This window comes from Archocentrus centrarchus, chromosome 14, assembly GCF_007364275.1.
Source record: "Archocentrus centrarchus isolate MPI-CPG fArcCen1 chromosome 14, fArcCen1, whole genome shotgun sequence".
Classification (NCBI taxonomy): domain Eukaryota; kingdom Metazoa; phylum Chordata; class Actinopteri; order Cichliformes; family Cichlidae; genus Archocentrus; species Archocentrus centrarchus.
The window spans coordinates 27,199,830-27,210,632 of record NC_044359.1 but is presented as its reverse complement, the minus strand read 5'-3'; the positions used below and the strand labels follow the sequence as shown (position 1 = coordinate 27,210,632).

Below are 10,803 nucleotides of genomic sequence, written 5' to 3'. Positions count from 1 at the left end.
TTTAGTCATAATATCAGTTTGCATGTGGAAATCTTACCACTGTTAAAATCTGAACATATTCTTTATATTTTCAGTCTCTGCAAAAGGGCTGATCCTCAATTACTGTCCAATATCCCCCTGAGTGAAGAAGCATATTTTTTGGATTGAGGTTCTGATGCAAGTCTATTCCCCACACTTATCTCTCCATGAACCAGTGTGTACGGACAGACGAGCCCAGATCACTTCCTTAAAGCTGCTACTCTTACAGCGGTTGACCTGCTGCTTTAGCTGACTGTCAGAGCAGCCTCAGGTCTGTCTGCTGTACTGACTCAGACTGAGGGCAGCAGCTGATTTCACTGCCACACTCCTCCTCAAACACCTCAGAGCTCAGCCACTGGGCTTACAATTAAAACATTCATGTTTTGTGCAAAGTTATACCACAATGACCTCTGACCTCCTCTGCAACTGAAGAGCGAGCCTCCCTGAAAGAATTATTGCCCCGCTCTGCAAGACCAAAATGCTTTCAGACACTTCACAGTCTTTCTTATCACCAGTGACAGGAATGCATGTAAACTGATGTCAGCTACTGCATGTAAATGGCAGCATGTCATCCCCCACTGATGAGAATTGTATGCTAATGGCTGCACAGTGAAAAAGAGGCTCATAAAAGATATTAGCAGTTAATGGTCCCTTGCTGTGTTTCATGAAAACAAAAGCCGCCTTGCATACACTGGGTACAAAGCATCATTCAGCTTATCTCCACTTATTTTAATTTAAAAAGCACTGAATGTTTGGACCCCTTTAATTGTTTCTTCCCAATAAAAACAAGAGCAGGAAGGGCTAATGCTGGTTGCTCTCTGCTGCTAGATTCCACCTCTGTGAGTTATATCACTGACAACACAATAACTAATTTATCAGGTTGAATTACAATAAAGTTGATTGGGTCACAAATGTTCCTTGGAGCTTTGCATAGGAACATACCTATAGCAGCACTGATTCATAGACCGGACAGGGTTGATTTCAACAGAGAAATGCAAGAGAAAGGAAAAGGAAGAGACGGTAGAGGTGAGACTGTCAGTTTTTCTCCTCACCATATGCACAAAGACCGGCCCAGTGACCTTTAATTGCAGCTGGCTATCTGGTCAGATTCAAAATGAGGATGCCTCTGGTTTCTTCCTGAGAAAACAGTGGCCTTTGTCACAGAAACCCCAGGGACTCAGGCCATTTGAGGAGAGATTGAGGAGATGGTGTGGTTGTGTTGGTGCTGTCCTGTTGACAGCAAGGTGCCAGATATTAAGCATCCACCCCTTGATCCTTTGATCAGCAGGCCCTCCTGCCCCTCCTCCTTAGCTGAAGAAGCCATTGGAAGCCTGTGGAGGGGAATGAACTACTCCTTTCATTCAAGCTTTTGTGTATCCTCTCTCTGTGAGAGGTCTTCCTAAGTCTTTCACAATAAGCCTTTTGATTCTTTAATGACAAAAGAAGGGGGAGAGGAATGTTAAATAACTTGCAACTAGTACCTGCAAACTGTCTCAGAGACTAATTTAAAAAAAAAGAAAAGTTTTAGTTGATTTGAGTGCATTTGTGTACGCCTGCTACCTTTGATGGTGTGCTGTGTAAGATAAAACAACCTCTTGTCAGAACTCTGGCCCAAAACAGTCTATAACATCAAGAACAAGTCAATTAGAAAAGGATTAAGGGATTTGGGATCTGTGAACATTCTCAGACTCTCCTGACAGACTCAGGGGTTATCAGTCAGCAAACCGAGAAGCCCGTCTGCGCGTCTGAGCCAGCAGACAAACAACAAAGCCAAAAAAGTGTATTCTAATATCAGCTTTTGCAGTGCAGAGATACGGGTGCAGGACTGAGGGAAAACACTGATTTGATCAGTGGTTCAAATAGCTTGAATTGCGCCCATGCAAGCAGAAGACACGGCCATTAAAAAGGCATGTAGGTAGTTTATTGTTCAGTTGGAACACATTCTGTATATTATTTCAAGCATTACAACCTGACAGTCTCATACACTTGAACATCATAAGTAAACTTAATTAATCATGAACAGCTTGATGCTTCGTATATGGGTCTGCATTCAGCATTGTACAAACTTTGAAATACATAAATATCAACTGCAGTCTCATATCAATATACACATTCACTACATATATAAATACACGTGTGCGCAATAACACAGCATTGAAAGATAACTTGAAGTGTTATGAAACAATGTAAAAGGTACAGATTCTTTTTGTTCAATCATTACAATAAATCTTGCTGGAAAATTGCACAGCTTTCTCACTAGAATACATAACAAGTCCTCCCGAATTAATGAGTGAGAACTCAGTGGGGTGTAATTCACAGTTGATAACATTCAGTGTATTCCAGAGCCTGTAATACAAGCCATGAACACAGTCCCATGTTGTCATGATCAGCTTACTAAACTTTATGTGTCAAAACTGAATAAAACAGACCGGCTGAGGCGAATTCTGTGCATGTATCTCCTCTGAAAAATCTAGAACATCAAAACATGCAGATTCATGTGATTCATTTTTGAAATGCATGGAGGCAATAATACTGGTTTGAGAAGATAGGCGGGTCAGTTCTCAAAATTACTATTGTGTCCTCAAGCCACGGATACTGTCGCCCATTATGTGACCCACTGTTAGTGTCTCTGCATCTTCATCTTTCCTTCTGGTGTAAGCTGCCTCTGGCTGGGAGGAAAGGGATTGCTGCTGCTCTCAGATCAGCCTGCAGTTGTTCTTTGTAGATTTTCTTGACTCTGAATTGTAGTGGGAAAAGACTGGATCTTAGACCCCTCACCCTTCCACCCTTCCATCCTTCCACCCTTTCCCAAACCATGTGCTGAGTGCTATTAGCTGAGTGGCTAACAGGGGTTCACGTGACAGCTGCGTTGTGTGCGCTTGGACCATGAAAGAAAGGCCAAACTGCTGACTCCTTTGACCGTCACCTTTGAAATGGAGCTTGTTTTTATGACTCAGATCTGCTATTTATAACTTCATGCCGCACTGAGAATAGCACATCACGTGCCAGTTCATGGGGCTGATATTGGCACTGAGAGCACAAACTTTCAGCAGCTCACTCTAACATTAGCAGAAAGAGAAACTGGATGATGTGAATGAGGTCTAAAGCATATGAAAAATATGTTGTGCGCGCACTTAAGATGAAGATTTGGAAGTTTAGTGAATGACTGAGTTTAAATTCAGCTGTCACTTTTAGTGCTCTGGGACCAGCTCTTATGACACATTCAAAATGCTGAACTAACACCTACCGCATCACTACGCATGCATGAATGCTTAATAAACCCTTACAACACCTTTCTTAAGGCATCACTCAAGCGCCTTTATCATTTGTGCCATAAGGGGAGAAGACCAAGTGAGTCATGCCTACACTATGATATGATCCATCGTCTTAGCAAACATGCTGTGAAGAATTTATGAACCAGGGTTTGGCTGAGGATTGATGCAGAACTTTTTGTGTTCATTGATGTCGCAGTGCAGCATGGGATATCTTGCAACTAAATGGGCTGGGACAGTCCCAACGCCATGGCAATGGTAGCCAGGAGGAGGGCAGAGTTGCTAAGGATAACCGCACTTCCGGACCGGAACACCTGCCGGCCATTGAGGGGCTGGACGGGCCTGAAAGTCCCTTTCATCTGCTTGCCATCACGAAACTGGAGTTGAGAGAAAGCTTTGAGCTGGAAAAATAGAAGATTAAAATGAACGTTAGGCTCCAGGTTTGGAAGGAGTTCATAAAGGTGTGTAATACAAATATTAATATTTTTGAAGCTGCAAAAGAATGGTGGAAAGTATTTTTGCACTCTAGTACAGTTTTTTTCTGTTGCTTTAAACTTTTACTCCTGCAGTTCACAGAAACATGTATGCCATTTATCTGACACCTATGATTATCAGTGATTTTGCAGTTTCAAAATTTATATAGAACCCTAGGGTTAGGGTTAGGGTTAGGGTTAGGGTTAGGGTTAGGGTCAGGGTTAGGGTAAAAAATATAATAACCTTAAAGCACTAAAAATTAATATTATAACACTAAATATTACATCAATGTTCATAGGCTTGACATTATATGGCTTAAGGCAGAAATATATATATCTTTAAAAAAAAAAATCAGGTAACCTGATTCATGCTCAGAGGAATGGGTTTCTTAAACACAGTCCAAATCACAGACTCTGCACACGGCGGGGTGGTCAGAGAGCCTTTGTAACGGTAGTAAGATGTTAGATTTTTCTCAGACGGGATCAGCTGTGCCAAGGAGATGGGAGGCAGCGATGTATTGCCATCTGAAAAGAGAAGAAAAAAAAAAACAGAGGAAACAATAGAACCAAAGCTATGCAACCACAATTCTGGTAGTTTGTGCAGAAACTGGTACCTACTTGTGGCATGGATACTTTGCAGAGCATTGATGATGGAGTCATACTTTCGGTTTAGGCTGCTGGAAATCTGAAAATAGAAAGAACCACATATTAGAACATTTAATTTTCAGGCTTAGGACTGGAACAGCATTTTTGGTCTGAGATGGAAGATGTAAAAGTGGTACCTCATAGAAAAATCCAAGAACAGCAACTCCCTCTGGATCTCCCAGTGCTGCCGTCAGATCATTGTAAATGCTCTTCATGTGAACAATGTGCAGCTGTAGACAAAATATTGGAACTGTTATTCAATAACCATAAGTCATCGTGAGCACTTCAAGTACTTCTGTAGTTCAGAACAGTAACAGTTTACTATGTCAGACCGAGTTAAAGTACCTCCATGGGGTACTGCTCCCCATCAATAGTGTGTTCAGAGCCAGGCCCTCCATCGGTGCCCCAGTGCAGGTGGAACTGCACAGCTTTGTAGTTAGTTGGCAGGCCTCCATTTGATATGGTACAAACATGAGGAAGTCCAACCTGAGCTGAAATGAATATACACCAAACATGAAGAGCCTACACAACAGCTTCAAAATGCTGTCTAATTGAATTTTAATGTGAAAGTAAGCTCACCGGAATGGCCATTATTTTTGATATTGCTTCTGAAGGTGTCCTGGTAGCCATGAAACTTGAAAGGAGTCAGATGACCATCTTTCAAAGTCTTTCTTGTGATAATGTTAATGGGCGACTGTTTTTGTCCCGCACATGCCTGGTTGGCATGATTCCATTTTTCTGGTACTGAAACACAAAAAACATCAAACATGACCATTTTGGACCAATCGCTTCCAGATCTAGTTTTGGAGGAAGTTGTAGCTCTGAAACTGCACTCATCAATATAGATAATTACTTTTTTTTGGAGATGAAAGTGGCCAAACATACAGTTTACTGAAAGGACTTGCTGAGGAGACTAAATTGACCACATGCATGGAGCACCACAGGGCTCGATCCTTGGTGATTTACTGTTCTCCATCTACACATCACCCTCAGACCAAATATTTCAGCATACCGGGTTGTGTTTTGATGCACGTAACCCTTTGATCTCCTTCTCGTTTAGTTACAGCAATATGTTGCAACAGATGACAGTTTCCTCTTGCAGAAGTTAAAAACTGGTTTTCACTAGTTGCAGCACCTCAGTAGGTTGTTGCACAGCTAACCCGTTGATCTATCAACACTATTCCACAACACTGCAACAACACACCATATAAGAGGGGACTGAATGTGACTGCAATTTTAGCATCTCTATAATGGTTGCCTGTGTAGATTTTAATAATTTAGTAGGGCATCAGCGATTCCATCAGAAATTCAGGAGAGCTCATTCATTTTTATTTGTCTTCTTAATTTCCCTTAATTTAAATTATTCCTTTTTATTTAATTTTACTCCTTATTTTCATTGTATTACCTACAGATGTGCTGTTTGTTGCACTTTACATAAACTTACCATTGCACTGATGGTCACAGGTAAACTGAGACTGATAGCACCAATCTGAAAAACAGAAAAGGTTTTATTGACAACATGCAGACGTGTCCTAAAAAGCACAATTTGATGGCTGTGACAATGTCAGTAAGTGTCAGGGTACTGTTAACCTTTAGGTGACACACTCTGTTGTGAGAGCAGACTGGGGTGTTTCCTCTTGCCATATATTTTCTCGAGACTCTGGCCAGATTTCATTCACAAATGTGTCCTTTTACCATTAGTTAATATTTCTCTAACAGTAAACATTGAATTGTTCACCTATTAGATGAAGTCAACTGTTATTCATGGCTACACAAAACTCCCTTATTAAACAGGAAGTCTTCCTATTCACAAAAAAAATTCAGTGTTTGTGCCTTATCGTTCCATGCTATCGGAATAAACACAGCCAGTTTCTTGCATCAGCGAGTCCCCATTTTCAACTGTTTGTCAGAGGATTTATTAAAATTTCACAATCGGTTTGCATGTTCCACCCCTTACTGTCTGAGACAAATGTCAGCAACTATGCAACACATTAAATATTTAAACACAAAAACACATATGCTATTGAAAAAATATGGGAAGGGTCTCCTGTTCTATATTAGAATTGTATCAGGTCTTCTCCGTATGTCTCTGATAAGGGACACTAGAAAAGGCAAGGGGGGCAAGTACGTGTTTGTGTGTGCGTGTGTGCATGTGTGCGTGTGTGCGGGCTGGGGATCAATCACTACGCACGACACTCTTGGACATAAATCGTCCATCTCTTTCATGTTTGATTGATTGATTTTTTTCTTGTAGCAGAATTTGCACGTGAGTGTAGAAGTGAGGGGGGAAAAAAATCCATCCATCCATCCGTCCATCCGTCCATCTATCCATCCATTCTCTTCTGCTTATCCTGTTCAGGGTCGTGGGGGCTGGAGCCTATCCCAGCTGACATAGGGCGAGAGGCAGGGTACACCCTATACAGGTCGCCAGCCTGTCACAGGGCAAACACAGAGAGACAGACAACCGTTCACACTCACATTCACACCTATGGGCAATTTAGAGTGATCAATTAACCCAACTGCAGTAACTGCATGTCTTTGGACTGTGGAAGGAAACTAGAGTACCTGGAGGAAACCCACACAGACACCGGGAGAACACACAAACGCCACACAGAGAGGCCTGAGCCAAGGTGGATTCGAACCCAGACCTTCTAGAAGTCATTCTAGCCACCACGCCCAAAAAAAAAAAAAAAATCTAAGAATGCAGAAATTTCTAATTAGGCTCAGTGGCTTTGATGGTGAACACATTTAAGTATTATAATTCATTTCAAGCCTTGGCGCAGTGCTGTGGTCCTGAATGTGGATGCTAAATGTTATTTTTTTTGGTTCCACAGCTGTATGAGTCGTACAAAGACTAGCTGAAGCTGAACTGCTTTCAATAACTGTGAGGGGGAAAGAAATATTAGTTTCTTTTCACTGACTCCCTGTTAAATCTACAACTGAATTATAAATCATCACACACAACGTCCTTAATGACCAGGCCCCATCATATTTTAAAGACTTCATAGGACCATAGCGTGTCTATAGCATTTCAGTCTTCTGTGGCACCAGCTCCCAGTTTGGGTTCAGTAGTCAGGCCTTTCTGTATTTTTCAGATTCGGCGTGAAACTTTCCTTTTTGATGAAGCTCATAGGTGACCCTGAACCATCCAATAACTAAATAACTTTTCACTTCTCATGCACTTATGAGCCACTTTTCATTTTTACCATCACTGAGTGCTTATCCATGGATATGATCACCTAATGGTTGCTGTTCTCTCTCTAATATTGTATGATTTTTACATTGCAATATAATCGACTGTTGTGAACTGGTGCTTTATAAATAAACCTGAACTGAGTTGAACTGAGCTGCATAATTTAAAAAAAGTTTACATCAGTTGCTGCATTTCATAGAACACGATAGTAACCCAAGACACAAAGATCTGATATCAGGCAAATAATGTTTGCTCACAGTGGTACATTTCCCTGAATGTTCTGCTAACAAAATACAGATCTGGGCTTTGGGACAGTTGCACATTTTTATCAGTTTTTCCATACCTGTTTGAATCCAGTACCACTGAAATGATTCACTTAACTAAGCTTTTTTAACAAGAGCCACAAAAAACGAGCGTAAAATGCATCAGAAAGAGACATCTTCTTTTTTTTCCAATACAGTACAGATTAAAGAGAACAAATGGTACTTTCATTTGTACCAAAGAAAGACAAATTTCACTGCGTTTATCTTACTTTTTTAAAATTATACTTTTGCGTAATATTTTCAACGGGTAATTTGTCAGAGCGCGATTGCTCGTTTTGCTTAAACGGATATTTGAGAAACCAAGAAACTTCCTCCGTTATCGGAATAACTATTTTTATGCCTCACTCTCGCTTCTTCACATTTCAGCCAATCAGAGTTCGGTCCGCACAATTCTTGACCAATCGGCGTTCGGCTCTGAGCTTCGTGTGACGCAACGAGAGAGAGCGAACAACATGAATGATTTTCAGAAGACCCGAGAGCTGCGCCGAGAGGGAAACTGAGACGGTCAAATAGAAAAGAAAAGGCAGTGAAAGGAAAGCAAACGAGGCGTCTGCCGACAGATCTGACAGCGCAGTGTGGCCGAGCTTTTTGTGCCTCGGTGTTGTATGCACCATGGAGAGCCAATCATTATCGTAGAAAGCGTTTCAGATTAAAGGGGAGATTGAAACTTGCGGCCATCTATCCGGCTCAAGGTTTAGCGTTAAGGAATTTTTTTCTGAGTCTCTGTTTACTTGATAGAGAAATAAATGGCTCTGTTCAGGCTTCCAGCGCTCGCTGGAGGGCTCACTTGACCGCTGTGATTTGCGCGCTTGTCTGTAGGACGCTGGAGCAGACAGCTATCACCCTGCAGCTTCCAGCGCTGCTCCACTCAACGTGGAATAAGTCACTGAAAGGATATCACGCTCTAATGATGGGGAGCGTTTCCTATATCACGAACTTAATTCATACAAGCCTGTCTGCTGTGTTTATTTTGAGAATCGCAGTTTATCCCTTTAATTGCTTTGTCCGAAAAGCACACTTGATTTTTTGTTGTTGTTGTTTTGTTTTTTCTTCATAGACAAAATCAAAAGTGGTTATTTGGGGCTTAAACACGTGTGAACCAGCACGCAGCGGGAGTTCGTGCCTCGTCATCCATTTGGAGACTGGTGCTGCTCGTGACGCGTTTCTCTGCGGCAACTGGGACGCAAACGTCTATCATTGGCTCGGCCTGGTTCCGAGCAGGTGCATTGGAGAGAGGGCGGGGGGAAAAAGAGAGAGAGAGAGGTGTCCGAAACCCGGAGCCTCCGAGGGAATCTCGGCTCTGCTTGTTTTTGTCTCGGGCTCTGCTGATGCAGGATCTCTGTATCCTTCCCTGTCCTTGAACAAGCAGTTCAGCGGTGTAAATATCAAGATGCAGATGAGACGAGCCTGCCGGGGACACACACACGCTCACACGGCCGGTGCTACCGAGGCGTGATGGACCGGACAGGTGGAGCGCTTCACGCAGGGGGGACATTTGGTGCTCTCTTTGTGCGGGAATGTTCGCTTCGCCTTCATCTGGGCAGCTTCAGCTCTTCGCAGCTTGTTTTGTTTTGTTTTTCTTTTCATTTTAAATTTTCTACTCAATATATATTAACTTATTTAAATGAATACAGTGTCAGTCATTGCAGGTTAAAAAGACAGCTTCACCACAGAGACCCATTCGGATGTGTGCGTTCATTTCATGGGTATTGTTTAGTAGTGAAGGGGGGGGGGGGGGGGGGGGGGGGGGGGGGGGGGGGGGGTCCTATATCTATATATTCGATCTAATATTAATTTAAAGTCACAGAAATACTGATATTAAAAAGACAAAAATGACCATAAAATAATATAAAATAAAGATCTCATCAGCCGGTTATCTTCTACATTCCCATTTCTCTCTGTTTAGGACTCAAAGAGTGGCAGGAAAAATGTAAAGATTGAAAATTAAAACAGGCAGTTTTTTAAATATGTTCTCCAGCTATGAAAGAAAACAGACTTACCTCCTGCTTCTGTGCAGATTGTCCAAAAGGATGCCAGGAGAACTGGCAGGATGAGCTGCATTATTTTGGAGCGTGTCTGACTCGACCAGTGGAAGGCAACACAATGACTTGTTTTTTCCCCAATGTGATGGCATTCTTGAGGGGGTCTTGTACTTATCTATCACCAAACCCTGACAGGGAAGAAAGTGTGGCCCCTCCCCCTTCGGGCATCGCCTCTAATAAAGCACCGCTCTGATAAGAAAGGGCCTATCAGTGCGATCCAGTCATTATAGTCACGCTCCTGGATTGAGTCAAGCGCTTCTTGATGTTCTGTGGCAATGGAGGGAAATCAGCTGTAGTTAATCAACAATGTGGCTTACTGACTGCTCCGCAGGTAGCTCAAGGTGGCCTTCAGGGGATTAAATAAGAGTGGGACGTTCTTAATAACACACTGAGCTCTCATTTCTCCTTGTCCCTTTGTATATAAGGTTAGACAAATCGTCATACTCCACCCTGCAGTCACACACATTATGTTGTCATTAAACGGGTGTGTGGCAAGGAGGTTAGGACCCTAATGCAGGACTCTGAAAGCACAGATTTAAACCCAAAACAGCGTTATTGCTGAATAAATATGAGCAGAACGGGTCAGAAGGTAGGATTTCACAACTGTGAATCTTCTAGGAAAAAGCACACTGCGAGGAAGGACACAGCCATGAGGGGAGGACACGACAAAGACTAGAGGAAGACGGACGATATATACCCAGGGAGATGAGACACCAGGGAACACAGCTGAAACTCACCCGGGAGAAACACTGGAGAAAAACTACCAAAAATAAACAGGAAATCTAACTAACTGAGACATACAGACTGAACACAGAGACAGATGAAAATACAAACATG

At 42.3% G+C, this 10,803-nt stretch overlaps 1 protein-coding gene across 1 annotated transcript; it reads right to left on the bottom strand.

The window, feature by feature from the left end:
* Window positions 1–1,917: 1,917 nt before the first annotated feature.
* ca4a (carbonic anhydrase IV a) lies at window positions 1,918–10,084 on the bottom strand. Its single transcript, XM_030746502.1, has 8 exons — window positions 9,925–10,084; window positions 5,853–5,897; window positions 4,988–5,152; window positions 4,754–4,899; window positions 4,546–4,638; window positions 4,382–4,448; window positions 4,125–4,288; window positions 1,918–3,691 (listed from the first exon to the last, which is right to left on the bottom strand). The coding sequence occupies exons 1-8, from the start codon at window positions 9,983–9,985 to the stop codon at window positions 3,512–3,514; spliced, it is 921 nt and encodes a 306-aa protein (XP_030602362.1). The 5' UTR covers window positions 9,986–10,084; the 3' UTR covers window positions 1,918–3,511.
* Between the last annotated feature and the right edge of the window lie 719 nt (window positions 10,085–10,803).